Source organism: Platichthys flesus, chromosome 14 (assembly GCF_949316205.1).
Source record: "Platichthys flesus chromosome 14, fPlaFle2.1, whole genome shotgun sequence".
Classification (NCBI taxonomy): Eukaryota; Metazoa; Chordata; class Actinopteri; order Pleuronectiformes; family Pleuronectidae; genus Platichthys; species Platichthys flesus.
Window position 1 is genome coordinate 16,104,206 of NC_084958.1, and position 23,207 is coordinate 16,127,412.

At 42.9% G+C, this 23,207-nt stretch overlaps 1 protein-coding gene across 1 annotated transcript in view; it reads right to left on the reverse strand.

The window, feature by feature from the left end:
- LOC133968822 (adhesion G protein-coupled receptor L2-like) overlaps nt 1-23,207 on the reverse strand; it is an 87,175-nt gene that overhangs the window by 58,413 nt on the left and 5,555 nt on the right. The window contains exon 2 of the mRNA XM_062405031.1: nt 7,655-7,867. Coding sequence (XP_062261015.1) covers nt 7,655-7,730 — 76 coding nt within the window. The 5' untranslated portion in view covers nt 7,731-7,867. The remainder of the gene's footprint in view (nt 1-7,654; nt 7,868-23,207) is intronic.

A 23,207-nucleotide genomic window follows, 5' to 3' on the forward strand; every position in this document is an offset into this window, starting at 1 on the left:
ACTATCGTGCCCCAGCACCTGGCCAGCCAATCGTGCAGCTGTATCGCTCAGTTATGCGGCATCCAGCTGATCAATGGTGAAACCGTATCCATCAGTCAGTCCCGGACATTTGTGTTTCAAAGTCTGGCTTCACTCTGGCCTCAGGTGCTTTTTCCAGAGCTACAGTTCGCTTTGATCGCCTCCGCCCAGCTTCCCTTTGGTGTTAAATATTATATGCCTGCTTTTGTTTTTGCGTGTTTGTTTAGCTCTTGTGCTTTTTGGTCAAATTAAATTAGCTCTGGCATGCCCTTCAAGCTATTTTTAAAGTTCTTGGTGAACACTTAACCGCACAAAAACTTAACAGGTTCTTGTTGACCCTGTAAATAATTTTGTCCCTGCTGCAAACCAGATTTATACTGTCGGCTTCACCTTCCCACACACAGGGAAAGGAAGAAAAGAAGAAAAAAAAAAAAAATCCACATCTTTTTAAAGTGCAGACTTGATTTTATTTGAAACCCTCCTGCTTCCTCTCAAGATTAAACGCATTACTTTGTTATGACAGCTGAACCCTCCTGTGAAGCAGTGACTTACACCGAGCAAATCCAAAAGTTTAGATTCTGGTGTAAACTACTCTGTGGTCGCACGCTGGACTCATCTATTATTTGAATTAGGCTGCCCCGGAGAAAGAAAGCAAGTGCAGACAGCCTTTAAGAAAGGAAAGAGTGAGGTAGGCCTCTGGTGCTGTGTTTATACAACTTGTTACCATAAGGGGTGTGAATCGAACGGCTCTGAGATGCTGCGGGCGAGTGAGACTTAAAGCATGCTTAACAAAAAAGAAATCAAACTGTCAGGAACTCCTAGCCCATTAAATGAAGTGATTGTTCATCAGCTGGACATATAACAGCGACTTTTACAATCACAGCCAAGCACACACTGAAGCACCCTCTCTCTCCTAAAGGGGAAACAGGTTTTTCTAACGTGTGCATGTTCGACAGATACGTCTTCTTGCTGCTTTTGCTTTACCAAAAAAATGCACTCAGGAAATCGCTATTGCAATAAATCTGGGATGAGCCTATCAAGGGTGATATTGTATTTCATTTCCTCTGAGTGAAAACTGATCCCGGAGATTCATGGGACTGGCTCATTTCAATTTCAAGTTCTCTTATGATTCAAAACTTCCCAGGTCCTCGGATATTATTAAAAGAGCATATTGTACCGGGACGATGTACAGAAAGATATCTGCGGCAATGCGTTAACACAAATTGAATGGCCGCACGCTAACTTCAGGGATTGGGACAAAACTGTATTAGTAAATAAGCAGTAGGGGAATTAAATGGTGAAGTCTATTCAATCCAGATGATGAACCCACTGCCTTATTTGTCGACATAGTTTCAGTTGGGCAGAATTTCCATGCAAGACTGATGTATCCGATGTTTTCCCTTCCTTTGTGCTTGTTGTCCGCTCCCAGTCTGACCAGTCATCTGTGAATCTCCCATGGTTTAGCTGATAATTCATGATCTCACTGCAGTGGACCCGCAGCTTTCAATATGAATTATAAAATGGCAAGCCAAGCATATCAATGGATGACAGACTGGATGTGTATGGCCCGGGGCCAGAGAGGAGTTAGAGCACAAAAGCTCCCCCCCCACACAAACCATTCATTCAACCACAGGACTGGAAATACCAGTGTGGCACAAGGGAGGGTCTTCCATTGCACAATGTATGGCATTTTCTTGAGACAAATGTTGTGCTGGGACGTGTGGTTAACCTTTGCTGCTGGTGCGCTGGAGCAGGGAAGATTTCACAATCAAACATGAATTAGCGAAAAAACCTACAAAGTGTTGCAGAGCAGCAGGAAAAGAAGACGAGAACATCTTTCAGGAAATCTCACGCTGCTTTTTGCGCTTTCCTCAAACGTGATTCTCGTGTCGTCTGACTAGATCATTAATAAAAACTGCATTTGAATGTCTCTTATTCACACAGTCTGCTCACGCTGGAACACTTGGTGGTGCCTAAACAAACACAGCCTCTTCACTCTGATCCCCGTCTCTGCAGATATGACACAGCCATCAAACACCAACCACTTAATCTTTTACATCCCCCCCCCCCCTTGTGCAATATTTAGATATGAGGAGCGAGGTGCCCGCCATCCTTTCAACACAACAGCCAACTGAAAGTGTTGACATTGACTGCACGATATAATGCCCCCTAAATCTGGCTCTCTTTACTTTGAAGGATCATGATAACAGCTCTCATTCTGTCCCAGCAGGTAGGCGTCCGTGCACTTGGCCCGCCTTTGTGGACGCTGCCTTTGAATCGGGTCATCTGCTTTCAGATCTGCAGACTGGGCGGTCTGAGACATCTAAAACAAACCTGATACCTACGTGACCTACTTTATCCTAGCAGGGGAATAACTTTATATGAAGTGTTATGTAACGACGCAAGGATGTGGAAGAAATGGAATAAAAATAATGAATGTACGGAGCATATACAGAACATGCCAGCGTGAGGCCTCTGCTGCTTCTCAGTATTAATTTAAAAGGTATATTATATCCTAAGATGTTCATTAACACAAACCCATTCTACAAACGAGAAGTTCACAGGAAATGATGAATCGGGCAATCCAGCGTTACTGTTGTTCATTCTATTTCTGCATTTAGTGTTTACTCTCCCAAACTACTGCTGCTGCCGCTTTCTATTAGATGTGCTTAACCGAGGATACACAGGCTGACTTCAATAATGCAGCAGTCATGATATAAATGCAACACATTTGTCACTGGTAGTAGCACTAACTGCGACTGTTAATTAACACAAAAAAAAAATACATCTACAAAACTAGAAAACAGTCATTTTTGAATCTGCGACGCCTCAGCGAGGTATCTGACAGTGGCGTGCAGTCAGGGCGAGCGTGATGACCCTTTAAAGCCCAAAATAGACATCAATTAGACGATATTAAGGTGGAAATGACATCTCTCCTTACATCTGATCTCACATTCTATCTCTCCTACTGAATAGGATATTGCCTGTTTGTATTTAGCAATTTACTTCCGACTTGACAGCCAGCCATTGTCTCTGAAAGCTCTGACAAGTGATTAGCTATAGGTAGCTGCAGACAAGTGTGCTTGTCAAGCTTCCTTTGTATTATATGATATTTCATGTAGTACAAGTACAGTGCGGAAAATGTTCTCATTAAAAAGAAAGTACTTTCTTCTTAGGTGGTAAGTTGCAGCAGTGGCAGGTTAATAAACAAATCCGGTTTGGTTTTCTCATCTGTGTGCAAGATCTGCAGTCGGCTTGGGGAGTTTGAGTCGTGCAGCAGCTTTGAGAGACAGTTCCGAGCGTAAATTGTGAGCATAGAAAGTGAGCGAGAGAAAAGGAGTGTGATGCTGGGGCCGGCGACTGGAGAGTTACCAGTATGGCTTGGAAATACCAGTGAATATATATGTGCAGTTTGGGCGGTTTGTCAGTAAAGAAATCCTACAACTCCTCAAGAACAAAACCAAGCACCCCATACTCTCACTGCTGTCAGACGCCCTCGTCTGCAACACTGCTCATATATACCATGGCTACAGAATAATTGCCCTCACATACTACGGTCCATCATCAACAACTGCTGTCAAATATGGCGGTGACAAAATGCCAAGAAGTTAAAGTGAAATCCTTCCTTTACTCAGTACTGCTAGCTTTAACCCATCATATGAAAGTGACATTATATACAGTATATTATATATATATATATATATATATATATGTTATCATAAGTGTTTCACTCGTCTGTATCACCTCTGTTAGATACTCTATAAGGTCTGGACTTAATTAAACCTTCTCTGAATTTAAAATACCCGGTCTTTTAATCCACGTCTTCTGCGTAGTTATCACATTAATCTTATTCCTCTCTGCTAATTAAAGTGGAGGGTTCTCTGTGCACAGATCTGTAGGAGGTTTTGAAGAGATTATTGAGATCTCACAGGAGTGTCATTATAAGTTAATGGTAAATATTTAGAAGATTATAATAAATCTCTTTTTTTTCTGGTTTAAAAGAATAATTCTAATCCTTCTATGGACAGGAAAAGTGAAGAAAGCTGAAGGTGCCTGTGTGTGTGCAGCTCTCCTTGTGTAAAAGTAATCACACGTCACTGATATCCAACTTAATTGTGCCCTGCTGCTGCGCCATGTGCAGCGAGAAATGAGATTACAGCTGCTCATGTAATTGGAAAAAGAATAGTTAATTAACTTTAATTCAACTTGTAAAAAATGGCCATTCCTGGCCACTTGGAGACATTCAGACCAAATTAGTGATCTTTTATCAACCTTTCAAAATCGATACGATGAAACCTATAGCAAACACTTATTTACACATCAGCAGCTGGATGGAGCAGCAGTGCTATCCACATTAATTCATGTTTCTGACCACCTATCAAATGTGCGTACAAAATTCTGTCTTCCTTTTTACCCTCTTTTAGCTCTCTCCCAATTCCTGGGGAAAATTAATTTGTATATCCAATGAACTCATGAATCCTTCACAAGTTCTTCATTCATTATTTCCAGTCAACAGACCTCAGCAGTTCTAAGGTCATCTAACAAATGAAATGAGGCCAGTTGAATTAACATGAAATCAACACAACTTACAAATTACATTAAGTTAATGAGAAAAGATGACTTGATTCCACTATGTCCTTGAAGTATAATTTTTCGCGATACAGCAGTTCCCTCCATTCCATTTTGCACCGATCGATGAAGTTTGTCAAAACAGAGACCCGACTGGAGTTCATTCTTACCACTGAAGGGAAAGTCAATACCAGGAGAGAGAAAAATCACTTTCTTTTTAGCCATGTCAATTAGCATTTCAAATGTGAGGAATGTGTGGGGGTGGGGGGGATGATAACCTGATTATACTCTTTCCTGGTGAGGGACAGAAGGTAATTATCAAGTAGGGAGCTTTCCTTGCGGGGACTCGGATGGAAACGCAGATCATAAGCACTGCCATGCAGGCCCTCAGGGCTGGACAGGCTGAAGGTGAGTGGCGTGTGGATAGAACCAGATATTGTTTTCAGACTGACACACACACACACACACACACACATTCCTTTATTGATGGATGTGCAAATATGCATTCTGAGAGCCCTCACATCAACTGAAACCCAAAACCTGGACTTTCTGCATACCAAAGCAGTATTCATCTTAAAGAAAGCCAGCAAGACTATTCAACTGAGTTTCGGAGCCACAGTAAATCAGAGGGCTATTCTTCAAATGCCTCGGCAAGACTCTTCTATATTATCTAAAATTGCTAATCTACAAAAAAACAACGCATCTCAGCTTGAAAGAATGCTGCGATAGCCTGTTCCATGGCAATCTGTCTTTGTTAACAAATTGTACACTGCATCCCGACCTAGAATAAAACTGGAGGAGAAATCTATCACAGAACAAAACAGCGAGAGAGAGCGAAAAAGACAAAACTCAAACTGAAAAGAAGCCGCACTACACCCGCCGCAAAATGATGTGCTTCAACATCTATCTGTAATCAATGCTTGGCACACTAGCATGTGATTTGGGGTTACTTTGTTTCTCTGGTACAATGGGACTGAAAGGGGAAAAATGTAATAATCATCATTAAGCAGACATACCAACATCAGTGGTTTTGATGGGCCCTTAACAGACGGGAGTGTTTTGTGACAATACTTGTAATTATAGCCAAATGTACTAATCCAAAGCGAGGGAGGGAAACAAAAAAGAGCTCTGGGATGTCGTTGCAGACAATTAAAAGCGGCGCCAAGTTCCTTCCCAGGGCCTCAGTCTGGAACTGAATCAAGTGCCCTGCCTTTGATGCTTTCAGGTGCTGACTGATCAGAAGGATCAGATTTAGGCGCAAATAAAAAATGCATAAATTCTCTGCGGCTCCAGTGCTTCTAAGTGCACAGAGGAAATCTGTTAGAAAAACCTCACTTTGCAGAAAAGGTGCAGCAAAGTTCCTCTCGCGTGGGGATGGGGAACAGAACACCTGGCCTGTGGGCCGTACGCAGCCTGCGATACACTGTGATCCTGCCCACAAGGTAATTCATAAATACAAAAATAGCAGCACAGAAATACGAGAAAGAAAAAAAACAGATTGGGGGCAATTATATTTTGCTGTGATAAAAGAAAGTAACAAAAATAATAGACTAACGTCCTTCAAGGATGTGCCCTCCAGCTGCCTGCCTGTCCAGCTGACGGTCAAGGTGATTACTGTTTGTTGACGACAAACCAATGTTCCTAGTTTGCAGGGATCTTCTTGCAGGAATGACAGAGACCACATGCAGCTAAACCTCGAAGGAGTTGCAGGATTGTGATTGGATGAAAGTATCGCTCCTGTGTGGAGTTTGATGGCCAAACAAACAGCCTTCACAGGACTATATTCTGACAATGAGGATGAGATAAAGTCTGAGAGGAAGTTTTGTGTTGAGAGAGCTAATACATGAAAAGCTGAAGCCTAATTTAGCAGGGAAATTTGAAGGAGTCCTTTGTTGTTACTCCAGAGCTGCTTGCATGAGACAAAGTACAATTGTCTCAAAGTGTTTGTCTTGAAGAACAATCTCAAAGTGAATAATTGATATGGCACAAGATATTGAAAAGACAGAAATTGTCAGTTTTTCTCCCTTGCCTGTGATCGACCAAAACAAAAACCACCCAACCAGCCATATTTTCCTAATTAATTTAACAGAAGGGAGGATTTGCGGTCTTTGCAAACCATGACTGGCAATACCACCGTCAGCCCTGGACAATAATGACTTTGGGAAAACTACCTACTATTTCCCAGTAACAGCCACCACATAAGAGAGGTTAGGGTCATATACGTGCACAAAAGTTAAGTATTGCCTTAAAAAAATGGTGTACAGTTTAAAACTGCAGATAGTGAAAGGGCCACTGCTCCTGCTTTAGAGGAAGGATACTGAAACAATGTGTGTTGCTCTGGATTTGAAGACATTTTCTCATCGGATCACCAAGAACAATGATCTCATTTGAAATTAAGCTTGGCAAAAGTTTGGATTCTTGCGCATGCCTCCTCAATCCTAAGCACGGTTCCTGCTGTCTCTAGGCTTCACCAGCTTATTCTCATTTTCATCCAATCACAATCTGACACATAAGCCTTGAGCCAATCACCTGCAAGCTGTCTAACTTTTAAAAGCCCTCTCTCCCCTGTCATTCAGCTGTCAGTTCAAGCCTGTGATCGCTGCATGAGCCACCTCCACCCCTGCACCACCGGACCAGAACATCTGCATCTCGCATCACACCCGCCGACCAGATGCTTTTTGTTAAACGTCCTAACTCTTCATCACCACCACCAGCGCTAGTCCTGGAAGTCTCCTTCATTTTCTGCTTTCCTCGCCAGGGTCTAGGTGCAGAAATCTATTCATCTTGTTGATAATAAAATGAGTTTTGTTCTAATTCGCTGATTCTCATTTGTTTACCCCTGAAGTTTCTCCTGATGGAAATACCTTTTTCAAACTCCAAGGGTAAACCCATAGAAGAAGAACTCAGCAGCCTTGCTGCATAACAGCTCTTCACTTCTTTTGTGGCAGCGACAATATTTGCTTATAAATTCCCAGCATTTATAAAGCTGAATAATAAGTGGCTTCTTGAAAGGTGGACCAAAATTACATGAAAACTACTTCTGCTGAGCACCTCCATGGTAACTCACCTTGAGAACAGTGAAAGCAAACGAGAAGGAGCAGGAGGCAGTGGAGCACTGGACACCTCCCCTGTGCGGAGGCCATTGTGTGCTGCGTGCAAACAGTCCTGGAGCCTGTTGGCTAATAATAGTCGTTCAGTGTGTTGCAGAGGGCGAGCAGAACGCTGGAGCGGTGTCAACGATCAGTAGTTCTTGGAGAAGCATCACCAGTCATCTTCTCATCTGGAAGAAAGAGAGAGGAGAGGGTGTACAAATTTAGAAAACGGACGCACATCATTTGCATCATCGTAGCTGAAGCTTTGCTGCAGTTTAGAAGTCTAACAATTCTGAAGCTGAGATCAAAACTGTCGACACAACCCTCACAAGATACATTTCACAGTCTATACTAGAACATATGATATAATAAGTTGATTCTATATTATTTGGTAAATACTATTGCAGAGCCCCTGTTTGAAGTTGGTTGTGCCGGTTGCAGCTTTTCATTCTGACACTGTAGAAGTGACCTGCAGTTATTGAGCTGTGCCACTTAAGACCCACTGCAGGACTCGGTCCACAGACTCCCTGAAGCTGCACAAACAGATGTTCACCTGTTTATTCAAAGGTCGTGAAGCTTGACTCGGTTCACAAAAAATTAAAAAATTAATTTGGCCAGATTCCTGAGCTCCAGATGGATCATCACCCCGAAATTCAAGTGAGCAGTGTAAAATAAGAAGAAAAAAACGAGGTATAAACCAAACCCCGGCACAAAATCAAGGTCTGAACCAAACCGTGGATTTGGAGAATCATTAGACCCCTGCTGCTGCTGATTCTGTTTCTCCTCTGGCTGTGTGCATTGCAATAAAATAAATCATGTGTAAATCTGAACACCATGAGAACAAAAACTCCTGGCTGCCGTTTGATTGACTAAACAAAAGCATTTTTTCACCCAAATATCCCCCAAAAATTCCCCTCAAAGGTTTATGAGGGCACCGAAAACAAAGCAGATAGCGTGCCTGCTCCTCGGCACTTATTCAGCACTCTGAGTGTTTACTCTGCCTCGTTCTTCCACACGTCCCTGTTCCACCTTCCCCATTTACTCCCAGATCCCCGCGGGAGAAAGCTTGTCGCTCCGGCAACACGTTCACGCAGGACGCCATTAGAGACACGGCTGCTTTGTGAGCTACTTTTGTCTCCTTCCTTATCAAGGGATGGCAAAACAGTCCTTTGTCTGCGGAAAGCTGCAAAAGGTTAGAGCCTGGGACAGACTAGCACCCCAGACAGATAAGCTGCTTACCAAAGTCAAACACAGAGGAGGGATGTGTTGTGTCATATGTGAAATGCCACACAAAAACACACACAAACACACACACACAAACACACATAATACTCTCATATGCATGCCTGCACAGACATATAGCCAGGACATGCACACTCCTGACGGCATGGACACACATGTGCAGAGAAAGGAGGCTCACGAGCACACACACACACACACACACACTCACACACAGATATATTGCATTTTGTTTATTCCCTTGTGGTTGCCATCCAGCATCTCCTCAATAAACACACACACACACACTCACAGCGACACACACATATTCCCACTGTCCACAGGATCAGTCACTTGGTAGCCACCGCTATGCAGCGGAGAGTGAATGTTTCCAGTTTCTGAATGCAGCTCTCGTCAGCCACCCTGATTATTTTATAATGAACCTAACTCTGAGCAGCAGAGCAGTCCGCTCTGATCACTCTCCGGGCCTCACTAATGTGCTTGGATATTTTTGGCAACACGAAAAACCCACAAAACATGGGAAGCTTCCACATTAGCATGCTGAGTAATAATTTAAGTCACTGTTGGATTCATTCTATACGTAACCAGTGGCTGGCCGGGACATAACATTAGAATAAAAGCCCACTGGATCTCCAGCGAGTCTGACGCAGCCTGGGAGTATTTATTTTCATTTGAGGTCACTCTGGTCGAGCGGTCGTGCAGCACAGTTTGTGCCAAGGAAACACACATACGGCTTATTTATAATTTATCACTTGAACTTGGGTGGCTTTATAGGAATCGTGGTTTTATTTGTCTTCCAGTTGTTTATCTGCCAGTGGCGCCTGACCAGATCAGATAAGAGGGAACTGTAGGGGGGGGGGCTCTCGTACTCTCCTCTATGGGAAGCCTCACACCTCATCCACTGAGGCTGCACATGCTCTTAAGTCTTCTAACAAGACTTTGACCAGTTCAATATTGGGCAGAGCACCAAATCTCCAGAGACACATATGACTTCTTCCTCAGCCATTTATCATCCACGGGGGCCATGGGGTAACCATAATGGTGGTTGACAGGAGGAGATTGGAAACTGTTGGGGGCACATCCCCTGGCCCCTGTGGCCTGCTGGGCCCTCTGAACCACTCAGCCCCCTCGGACACCAGGGGGCGAGAGCCTGCCAGGCCTCTCAGAGGAAGTCCTGCCCTCGCCACCCCAGGGTTCTTTCTCCTGATGGGCCGTCGCCCCGCTGAGTAACACGTCTCCTTTCTCTCCTAAGCCGCTGGAGGACACAGCCGTGCTCATCTTCCTAAAATCACTGTTTTGTTTGGTGGACTTTCTGCACTGAATTGGTCCGGACTTGAGATAAAGGGATTATGTGATTAAGATGAAGATGCTTTTGCACAAGAACTATCACATAAATCTTAATTTCACATCAGGGGACAAATGGGGGAGAGGATTGTTGTGGGAGGGGAACTAAGATGTTCTCAAGCAGAAAATGATTTGAAGAGGAAAGTGAGGCCCCTCCAGAGATATGTACACCGAGCCTCCACCCTCCTCGAGCCTGGGAATCGAGGTCACTTGTAACGCGTCCAGCGATTTTCACAAAATGATCATCATGTTCCACTGACGCAGACGTGTACAAAAAAAAGAGTACGCAGCTATGACTGTCACCACCTACACTCCATCTAATGTGCAGCAACATGTAACATACATGAGAAGACCGCAGACGTTTAGAAAGTTTTTCCCTTTTCCATCTGCTCCTCTCCCGGAAAAAAAAAAATGCAAAGTACATATATATTCGCTCATTTTTCTCTCTCCCTATTAACAGTACGTCTTTCTGGAAACAAGGCGAGAAAAAAAAAAAATCGAGCAATGAAATGAAAAATGATACGCAAACATTCACGACATCTGTTTTTCTTTTGTCTCCAACGTGTACATGGTGGAAACCCGAGGAGAGAAATCTATCATCAGTTAAGATAATGGAGAAAATCACAGTCCACAGCAAATTTTTCACATCAGCCTGATAGAAATAATAAGCAAGCATTTAGAGGAGGATGGCAAGCAATTAAAACATAATTAAAATAAATGGATAGACGGAGACAGCCCACATGTCTTCACATGAAATACAAGGCTGAGTGCAACAGCCGGCAAAATGAATGTGAGGCTCCTTTGACAAAGCTTGTGTCTGCCCAACTCAAGCTGGAGAGGAGTCCGGTGAAAGAGAGAGTGGGAGACGGGGGGGAGTTGGGGAGTTGGGGAGTTTGTAAGCCGAGTGGGACTAAATAGAAGGGAGAGGGAGAGAAGAGGAGGAGAAGAATGGGAGGGGGAGAAAGGAAGGGGGCGGGAGGGTCACCGCGGAGGATTGACAGCCTGTGAGTATGGCCTGACCTCCTGGGTTCGCCTCCAAGTTTTCTCCACAGGCTTAGAGAAGACAAAAATAAAGCCCAGGAATGTTAATTTATTTTCAATTGTCAACACAGAGAGAGGCGAGAGATAAAGAGCGCATACATACATATCAAGTAAGACTGAAACAAAACTAATGCCCAAGTCCAAGTGTTTGCTGAAAACCCACAAGTGAAATAGAGATGTGGATCTGTTGAGCCGCATCTCGCCAGCACAATGATTCGCCTTTGAATAACCACCAATTTGGAGAACTTTCTGCTCCGCCTCCACGCCCTGCATTTGGCAGAGTGAGAATTTCAACCATCAGAAAATGGTTGATGGGTAAGAAGGGGGAGACGGGATCTACAGGAACTCAGAAAATACAGCCCCCAGACTCTTCTTCTGTCCTCGTGCACCCTGATGTTCCCAAGGAAGTCTTTTGTCATGTCGGTCCTGTCAGGGCTTTCCCGCCCAACAGGGACATGATGTCATTTCCTTGGCTCCACCAGTGTTGCAGAGGAGTTGCCATCAACAGCCAGAAACGGTGATGGGCCGACACCACATGCAGCAAACAGACAGCGTTTCATCAACTGATGGGATGTACGACTATCAGGATTTAAGAGTTTAACTGAGCTTTACAACTATACACACGTGTTTCAGCTAAAACTATTCATCAATAAGATCTGATGATTGAAAGAGGGTAATTTCCTTTAAAGACACAAAAACCACTGTGTTCAATTGGGAATTTTTCTTTGTCTATTGCTCTTCTGTGATGGTAAAATGTATAATTTGGGGTTTAAGACTCTTGGTTGGGCATAAATGACAACTGACTAAATAAATGTATGATTTGATGGACATTTTACAATATATTATATATGATTTATGTGTTGACCAGAAGTAAAAACTGTTTTTACTTTTAAGAACAAAACAGTAACCTGAAGCAATTCATTAATTGTAATTATTTGCAGCCCTACAACACTAGCATTCATGATCAATATATTTCTAAAAGAAAAGTTTGGTCAAATGTCATTAGATAGTAAAAAATAAAACATTTGCTTCAAAGAGTCGAAAGAGACATCTTCAAAATTTAAATGTGCACCACCTAAATTAATTTGCTTTTCTCACAGTGGAACCATTAATATTCGCATTTGGAATCAGAACAAGGCTTTAGTCTATGAGTTTTTTTGCTTCTTAGCTTTCAAAAAGAACAACTGACTGAAAAATAGTTGCTGAATTATTACCGAGCTGCAGTTTACTGAAAGTTTGTAATATTTTCTGCAGACTTTTAGGGAAAGATAGCATTGGATTACTTCCTATAAGCCAGTGTTAGCTACTACATCACACTTACGGCTTGATTCACTTCCTAAAACATATTTCATAAAGCCCCTTTCACAACAGACGTGCTCTCAGCTACTGGGAATACTACAATGTGTTGATGGGGTAAAGCGAGCAGGAGGCAGGATGGAAACACCATCAACACATCAACTCTCTCTCTTTGAATTATCTGGACAATGACCAGCTTCATCAACAGTTGGACCAGTTGCACCAGACAATCAACAGACCGGTAACGTCTGTTTAATGTCCTGTCCCACTGAGTCAGGCATTTGCGTCCACACGTGCAGTTCGTCCGTGTGACGTTACGATGAGTTCAGGGTCGCAGCGTGTGAATGAAAGCGCCAAATGTCAACAGGTCCTTTTTCAGAAGAGGGTTGATGGATTAATATAACTTCTTATAGAATCTTCTATTATCTTTTAATGGCACAAACTTAAAAGGAGACCTTGGGGAAAAAAAAACATGCTTTTAAGTTGAAATGTTCTTCAGTGCAGCTCAAAGGGCCCAAAAAGAACAGTAAGCCCTGAAAAGGTGCGAAGCTATCTAGTTGAGTACACACAACAGTTGGTGTGTTCAGCGGCTCCTGGCCAAAAGATTGAGGCTGGAGATAAGATAGTGCCAGCGGGCAGATGGACATGGAGAGACGGAGAGGGACGAGCAGAGAGCCTCAGTTAAGTGAAGGGAACAAAGAACAAAGAAGACTCCTGCTGAACAACCAGGTTAGTGTCAAGCAGAATGAGGCGGCGGAGGTGTGGAGGCTTCAGAAGGAGCCCAGTCCAGGAGCAGACAAGTTGAAAAGAGAAGTAAAAGTTGTTTGTGTAGATGGTTGAAGTTAATGAAATCTGCCTAAAAAGACTCAACATGTATCATCTGCCAAAAGCAAAAACTAATGAATAATTGAGTTTTTCAATTTTGAATTCGAGTTTTCAATTTACACTGACATCCTCAAAAGGCCTGTTTCTGTCCGACCAACAGTCAGTCCTATAAAACAGAGAGCAGGCGGTTGTGTGGTTTGCTTGGCGCTGCACATGATGAAACAGAGATTTCTACATTTCTAATCAGAGTTAAGAGCAGTCGTAAGAGCAGAGCAACATCCAGAGCGGCCCAGTATACATGTTTCTGATTAGGGAGGGGTATTTGTGCATGATTTTAGTGGAAAATGCTTCAAATGAGTCAGTGTGCGCTGCTTATTTCATCATAATCACTGTTAGAGACGCTGAAAATGTTTGGCATTTTGATTCGAGCGACTAATACCGGTTCAAAGTGGTTGAGGATTAATTTTCCGCCGGCTAATCAACTAATCATTTCAGCTGAATTATTGTAATAGACGATACCTTGTTGGAGCCTGTAATAAATTCAAATACACAGAATCTGCCGAATGAAGGGGAGAGGGGCTGAGATGTCACTCGGTAATATTCAAGCTGCATGCCTCACCCGAGCCGAGTCGCCGTTTGTGCTTGGCATTGAAATGAATAGGCTGACCTCAGAGCAGTTGGTCGAGCAGTGGGGTCACCGGAGAGGAGCAGAGAGCAGCTCGACACTGACACAGGAAAGCGTTGGTTTCTCCTTTCAATCAGCCTCTTCATAAATCGACTGAAAGCCGCACTTCTCGCCTCCGCTGCGCATAATTCCAGCCCCCCCCCCCCCACGCTCTTTGTCCACAAACACGCCCACGCACACACTGCTCACCTCCAGCTCGCTCTGTCGTTAAGGCACTATGCTTTTATTTTTACAAGGAGAAAACCCACAATTGGCCAGGCAACATTTACCCCGCATTAACTCACACACACACACACACATGCACACAACAAATTTGTAGATGTTCACACCTTCTGGGGCGGAAATTGTATCGACACCATATAAAACTTTTTACTCACTGTATAGCCCCTTTCACAGGGCACAGGCCTTTCCGGCGAGATGTACATAAAGCAACTGCTAATACATAACATCTGGGATGTTAATGAACAACATGCCCACGAGGAGAAATCCGTGCAATCGAGTCTCCAGCGTTACAGGAATCCATTCATGTGCTGCCATCGCAACAGAAAAAGATGTATCGTAATAATCAAACATAATTCCCGCATCTGACAGCGACTTGTTCAAACAAAGACAAAACAGCAGATGAAACGTTGCATCTGGACCGCAGCGATCTCAGGTCGGGTTGAAAGCCAGAAAGTCTTTTTTCCCTTTTTTCCGCCCCTGAGGGAAAATGACACGTTATTTGTAAACTATCTCAGGGTTGTCGATTGGGACTGGCTGTGGGTTTTTATCATTTCTGATGGGAAGCAGGAGGTCTTCCGATTTGGACCCGGGAACTGACACGGCAAGATTCCGACGGGGCTAAAATTTACATGGCCCCAATTTTCAATTACATCTGTTCACATCTGCCCCCCCCCTAAAAAAACTAATCCCATCCAAATAGGGCTCATGACATAATAGGCAAAGTGCCACTTTTTTTGCCAAAAGCAAAGACTTTTCACTCAGAAATATATGCAAATTGAGCAAAACACCATTAATCCGAGTGAGGGGTAAGTAGTCGACACAGAGAAACATATTTGAATTGTATAAGCAGCCCAGTGTAGATTTGGTTTTTAGGAGTGGGGAGGAACATGAAGTCAGAGGAGCTGCTTCCTCTCTTTATATGTTTATATCGGCGTTAAACATAACACCGCATAAAATTGTGAAATTGTGAAAATGCCAAATGGATTCTGATTGAGCTTTTAACACGTGAGGACTGGCTGCTTCTCCTTTTCTCATGTGAATATCTAAAGTGACTATTTTTTTGGTGTGTTGGACAAAGGCCATCTGAGCACGTCAGCGTGGGCTCAAGGAAATTGTGCGTTTTCATAAGTGTCTGACATTTTATTGGCAGAGTGATTACGCCACAGACATAAATTAGACCGTTCCTAAAGTTCGCTCAAATCATCGTTGGACCAAACTCCTGTAACACTAACTCTTGTGTATTCACATCTGCCAGTAATATAAGCATCTCCATTCCCTCCTTGTATTTCAGCCACACAGCTGTTAGGTTACCAGTCAATGTGTCTTGTGTCGTGTAGTGAGAAATTATTTTTATTGGAGGAACATGAGCTGTTAACCAGATAATTTACATCATCCAGCGTCCGTCCTGACGTCCCGATTTACTCTCCCTGCTCGCTGTGTTTTCCTATCGCTTTCATTTGAATGCAGTGCCTGTTAAGCAAAGACACAACTGCACGGTTCCCTTCACATACACGGATACATTCATCCTGCTGGTTTTCACCTTCAGAAAAGCGGCTTCATTTAACTTCACATTACCGATGCACGATAAGTAAATGGGCTGCTTTCCCACTATGGGCGGTTTGTGTGGTCTCTATTCATTCGGTGTCCGAGGTGACGGACACGCATTAAGGCGCCTTGATTCTGGGCTGTAACGTGTCCTCGGAGGCAGAGGCTATCGAGTGTCGCATTTCTTCACAGATCATCAGGGGACCATTTGTTAAATGACATCAGCACATGTTTGGTGCGTGACGCCAAGGCACGCATCACTTCGCATTGGGACTGAACTCTGGACGATGAACTACAGACTCCATAATGACCACAGAGTTGAAGTAACCGCTCCTTCAACATAAAACTCAAAATATAAACGTTATGACCATTGCAGGGCCAATGTATATACAGCTATGTTTACATACTCACTTAATTGGTTACTAAGTTTATGTTAGGGCTCAGAAATTAAAAATTTAAATATTCTACAATATAATTTCATCTGCAGGGATCTAACAAAAGTTCACTATATTGCTTATGCAGTGCGGAAACACAGTGAGGTTTAACACATAACTGATCTACCTCAGATTTGTACTGTTGTTCGTGAAGTGTGTCTCTGATCATAAGAGTTTAAAACCGAAACCTTTGACTCAGAAGGAACAAATCTGACTTTGAACAAAAATTAAATGATAATGGGACATTTATCGTGAAAATTATCGATATACTGATGTATATATGACAATAAAACACTGTGAATTTGAGTGTTCTCTTGAGTGTTCCTTGAACAGTGCTGTCGCCCAGTCTTAGTTTATATCATGATATAGCGTGTGTTTGAATACGTGTAAGTGTGTTGGTTTAATAATTTAATCTGTCTTAGATCCATGTCAGCTATTGATAATAATTAATAATTTACAATGACAACGCAATATATTTGAAAACTAAATCTTTGAATTTGGACCTTTTCCCTATTTTGTAACTTTAATTAAAACAAATAATTTACCAATTAACTTAAAAAAAAAAAAAAATCTAAAAACATCGATAATAAAAAAAATCTTGCAACCCGTAGGCAAAGTCAATTAGCTGTGTTCTAGTGCTGTGCCTTATAATCAGTAACTACTTTCCACTTCACACTCACAATACATGACAAACACCACACAAAATTGTAAATCCCTTAAAGGAGTGTCACCATAAATTGATTTGGTGATTGGCTAAAGTGAGTATAATATAATTAATAATAAACTAAGAAGCGGTGGTTCAGTCTTGAGGAGCATGATTTTCCTTGACAACTTAAGTCTCGGTTTGTGTGAGGGGTTCAGGAGCTGGAAATCGACTCCAACCTCCACCCTGCAGGATTCCCAGCCATGTTAAATGATGTTCAAATCTGGCGAAGGGGGAAACCTCACCAGGAATCTGATTTAATTTGCGAAAACCGCAGCAGCACCAGAGTAGTGGGCCCGTTCAAAAAAAATTGCCTCATATATACCTCAGCCATTACACAATCGTGTGAAGTAATCATCAAACCTAATGAGTCCCGCGAGGGGGCTGCCAGTTCTATTAAGGACCCACCGCCACGTTTAACCGTCGGCAGCAGGCGTCTTCCTGTGTTCTCGGCAGGTAAAACCATCAGGACGCAGGAGAGTGAGAAAGGCTTTTTATTCATTTTCCACTTCTCAGGCTCTTGCTTCTCACGTCGGGTCACCTACTTCAGCTTGGGACTAGGCCCTGGATATAAGTGATCCTGAGGCTGCCTGCATTATCAATTCCTGCTTTGTGATCGGGAATATATATTTAGCTGAGGAGGTTTTACAGTGTTACTTCAAATGTGGCTCGACTCTGAGGTCAGCGTTTCATTGTGTTTACCTGCTCGTCCTCACAGGTTTGTGTGAATATGCACTGCTGAGCTTTGAGTCTCATCCGCTGTTATTTTTGGAACTTTTGAGACTTTTTCCAACTAATCGAAATGTGTCTGTGGCGCGGAGTGCACAGCTGTCAACAGCTGTCAATTACTGAAAGATTCACACTCATCCTAAGTTATTGGATTGGAAAGTTTGTGATTTAATGCAGTTTCCATTGGTGGTTTTATATATTACTTTTCCCTCTACTTTTCACTTTCTTCTCCTGAGGGTTTAGTCTAGAGCCGCTTCCAGACATGAACGGAACTCCGGATATTCTCCAGTAATTATCCAAAGGACCGTATGTGAGAGAGTAAATGTCCGAGTCAGTCAGAGGCAGGCGGAAAAAAACTCCCCCCAAAAGAACGCAAGTATCTCAGGATGAAAAAAAGAGGTGAAAGACTAAGATTTGAGAGCTTCACGTCTGACAATGCACTTCGCTCTTCAGCTGCTAAATGCTTAATGAGTGTTGACCAGCTACTTGCTAACTGGGCCTGTCTGTCGGGATTTTCTTAGAGCTCTAGGAGATTGCAGATTTGCTGATGTTATGCAGTTTTATATTAAAAACCTGATTTACGCAGTGGTAAAAAAGTATTTTTACATGTCCAAAAACAGTATTAGTACCCACAACCTGCTGTTGCGAAGCCATCACTATGAAATAATTAACAATACCCAGCGCTATGATTGACATGTTGTCGCGATTTTTAAGACAGTTCCCTCTAATTGTAATTATTTTAGTTTCTGTGGCCAAGACAGAGCGATTCAAGCAAAAAAACTAATATAATGTCGTGATTAGACACTGACCCACGACTGATCATTTAGGCAGATATCATTTATTACAGAGGCAAATGAAAATTAGTTCAACTTCATTAAGTAAAAAATAGAAGAAAATAAGGTGTGATTGGTGACATTTTTGCAGTTTGTGTGTGTGTGTGTGTGTGTGTGTGTGTAAAACCCCAAGAGTGTCTGATTATTTCAACTATTTCAACTCAAACTGTTCTATAATTCAATTTATCTAAAACATTATTGAAACGCTTAATAATGTTGATGCTGTTCAAATCCAAAAAAACACAAATTAAAGGCTGATTATTCGGAATCATTGCTCTGATTAGAAAAATCCCTCTGTAGAGATACAGCATTTCGCCACAGCGCTAAATATCAAGCTAACATCTCCTAGCCATATTGAGAGTTTTACCATTTGGCCGTGGTGATTTGGAAATAAGGCATGGACTTAATATGCACACACATGCTGCAGGCCTGGATGGGTTTCATACTCGTTTTCAATTCAAAGTGCTTTTTTTTCCCCGAGTATCGGTTTCTATTAATTTGTCCACCCACTCTGTCTGTTCCTCTGGAAACTGAAAACACTGGCATCAATCTGCAGCGTTTCCAGTGGGAAATGGCAGCTGGCTGGACTTGTTTTTCTTGTTCCATTGCACATAATTACTTTTTTTTTGTTCTGTTCCTGTCCTCACTGACACAGACTCAGGGTTATTACTTTAGATTTACTACCCATGATCCGGCTGTAAACCACTCCGTTTTCATTTTCAAAGATGGACCACTGCACTGGTGGGCCCGAAATGTCTTCTTCTTCCTTCACAACAGACACACTCATCCGCTCTGCGTCCCGAAAAAAAAAAAAAAATATTCGCAAGCTGTAACCAGCCAGAATAATCAAAACTTACAACATAATGTCACAACATATCTCTAACGTCTACACAATTTCCCAGATAATGAAGTCCAATCCCAGGAGGTAAAATTGGCCAACCCTAACCCATCAATACAACAATTCTGTGCGATTTTGCCAAAGACGAACAGTTCTCTCAATCCAATACGGTGAATCTCAGCCAACGGCGTCCACATCTCTAAATGAATGTTAAAATGGAACCTAAAATGAAGCCTAAAGGACAATTCGGGCACACCAAATTATACGCTTTACCCTCATTTCAATGAGTTGGTTCTGCTCGCTCCATTGTAATGCAAACTGGAGGGCCATACGAGCGCATAGAGAATGGATTGGAACAATGATGAAAGTGCCCGCTGTAAGAATCAGGACAGCTGTCAGGGTGTACATTTAGCAGTTAAGGGGAGAGATTTTAATGAAATGCAGCTATGTGTGCAGCAGACAGAGACACAGACACTCGTTCTGTCTGCAGCATGTGATACAGTTTGTCATTCAGGGTCAGAGGGGCAGCTCAAACCTCCATTCCTCCCTTTAGAAACAGATTGGGCTTGTGGCTGCGTGGTTTCTTCCTTCAGGAAACAGGGGCGAGTCTAGTATTTTTTGTTTTTCTACAATGAGGCGGCTCGGGGGGGGGGGGGGGGGGGGGGGGGACCAGGGGCCCTGCGAGGGGTTGTCTTCAGCCTTTCACGACTTCTATTATTGCTACAGACAACATCCCATGTGCTTATACTTCAAAATATATATAACTGAATGTGTTGATAGCAAGAGGAGCGACGTGTGGTCTGTGGCGAGGAGTGTCTCTCCTCTGATTCCACATCACAAATCATACAGCCCTGTGATCCAAAAGTGTTAGACAATGTCAGACTGACAGCAGCCAGGTGCCTCCCCCTGGTGCCCCCCATGTGCCACCCCTATAGACCACCCCTGCCTTGGGCCAAGAATTGGGGCAGAATTTACATATTGTAAGGTGTGGTGACACAATGTGCTTGAACAATTTTAGAAAATATATTCAAAACAAGAAATGGCTTAAATATGCACCTTTCTGAATCAGGGATTGTGCATGAATGTTGGTTTGTATAATTGCCCCCCCCCCCCCCCCCCCCCCCCCCGGTGTAAACTGTGTCCCCAGATTTAGAAAAATCCTAGATCCGCCACTGCAGAGGCTTCATATATCTGAGAAATCTATTTAAGTTTTGTTAAACGATCAAAATATAAAATCTGACTATGAGTGCTGTGCATTACTCATCCAGTTAATTGTAGAGAAGTTTACCTGATCAATCATTAAATCTACATATTGTTTTATTAGTCCGACCAACAGTCCAAAACTCAGATGTTCAGATTAAGGCATAAAAAAGAAATCAAATTAAATCCATCCACAAATCAGAGAATACAGACAATTAATTGATTGTCAAAACCATTCCAGGTTCATTTCATTTCAGCTCTATTGTCGACAAAGTTTAAGCGTTCGCTCAAACTCCGGCAAAATAACTTTCTGTTCCTTCACCCGACAGCTGAACTAGCATCAAATCCTGTTTTAATAAAAGTACCTGACTTGAAACAATTGTTTCTACAAAATATATTCATATAAAAAAAAGTCAGAGTGCTGTGTGTACTCATACAACAAATACACAGCCACCACTGCACTTCTCAGGGCTTGAAAACACAGAAAAGGCTTCTGTGGATGCATCGCTTTTCTCTGCTGCCAACTTTCCCTTGTGCTGTGGCTAAAACCCAACAGTGTTGTAGAGGATGCATGCTTCTTTCATTTTATTTTCAGCCCCCTGCCTCCTTCTCCTCCACTACATCATTCCTTTGGGTGTTTGTGCAGTGTCCCTTAGTTACCGGATAAGAGACCCACCAGCTCAGAGAGTTAAAAGCCTGCCCTGTCCCACTCACACAAACAAGACCATCAATAATTCACCCCTCATCGGGAAGCATTATCTAACGGCCTTATGAAAATTTTAAAGTTTGTGGGTGACAATATAGAACCAGAAAGAAAGTGCTCCACGCCAGGTGGCAACGGATATGTTTAAGTGGAGGCAGAGGGAGACTCGTCTGCAAGGCTGATTTCACCAGTGCACAAGAAAGACAGACTCCTCTCTGAAACAAGTGATAGTCAATGGGAAGACACATCTGCACTCCACCGTGTGTGTGTGTGGGTGTGTACGACTGTGTGTGGGTGTGTGTGTGTGTGTGTGTGTGTACGTGCGACTGTGTGTGTGTGTGTGCGACTGTGTGTGTGTGTGCGACTGTGCGGCACACAGAGGTGGAAGCGTTTGCTTGGCTGTATTAACGCCCAGGCTCATTCTCATTGACAGTGAAATCCCTCTAAGCCTGGATCAATTACACCCAGCTCTGCTGTAATTAAAATGTCCCAACAAAGGTCTTAGGAGCACAGGACAGAAACCTGCCCATTGAAAATAAGCTCAGTCCAATCTATAGCACCATCTCCAGGAAAATAGTTTGAGATTGAATTCAGGCTTTCTGCAGCAATAAGCACAAAAGGTGTCCGAGCGTGGCTGCTGTGCTCACCAATAATGCTTTTAAATCCCCTTATAAGATCAGGATATTATTTTATATAATGTGCAAAGTGCACAGGCTCACAAGAAATACAATAACCGTTATAGTACAATTATAAAGCGTTCGCCATCTAACAACACAAAGGAAAACCTGTGCTTGTTTTTGGTGGACCTCAACTACAACGAAAACGAATTATTTGTTCTCTAAAGTACCTCTGATTTCTGATTATGCTCTGCTGAGAAATGACAGGATGCTTATGGGTCTCCTAATTAAAACTCAGCGGTGAAGTGATTAGCAATCACAACTGCACTCTTCAAATATCACGATCTGATTTGCTTGGCTGATCCACAACAACCGTCCTTCTCTCGCCGCATCTCACAGGGTCCGCAGTCACTCTCTCTCTCTCAGCGTGTATGTGTGTGTGTATATTAATAAGGCCCCTGAAATGGGGGGGGGGGGGGGGGGGGGTCAGCACAACTCCATGAGAAAGGGTTCGGCTGAATTTTCTATATCTCATAATTTCTGTTTTTTTTTGCCAGGATGTCATTTATTTGTTGTTTTTTTTCTAATCGCCGAGCGCCAGCAATCATGAAACAGATTACACACCACCAATGATGAAAACTTCAATTTTTTGGGTTGTACAATGATAATTCGTCATAGCATGAGCCCCGAGTATAAAATATCAGGAACAGTTACTTATGGCAGCCGCAGAAATGGAAGTTGAAAGCCGCTCCCTCATTGCGTCGAGGAGGGACCGCTCCACAGACGCGCAGAGAGAGCAAGATGGCTGACTGCACTGACACATTTTGAAAGCGTGCCTCGCCAGCCTAGGTAATAGATTCTCTTTGCCGCGCGACTCCCACCGCTTCGCATCTTCTGTGACAACGCCTGCCAATCAAAGCCCGGGGAATGTTCAAGGGCTTTGACAATATCTCCTCACCTTGAAAACACATTGACTTCATCACAAGACACCAAGTTACACCAAGTAGGCATCAAGAAAAGCCATTAGACGAGGCACTCGAATAACTGGCAGGCTACAGGTGCAGCTAGTGCAGCTCCCTGAAGATTGGCTTTTAAAGTATTCTTTCTTTACGTGAAGAAACGACGACGACAACAACAACAACAACAACAGGAACCACAAATGCCAGCAATGCCGTGGGAGGTGACATTTAAATGTTGGAGAGAAAAAGAGTACTGCAAGAGAGGAGCACTAAATGTGGAGGGCTGTTATGATCCTTTAAAAGAATTTGCAGCAA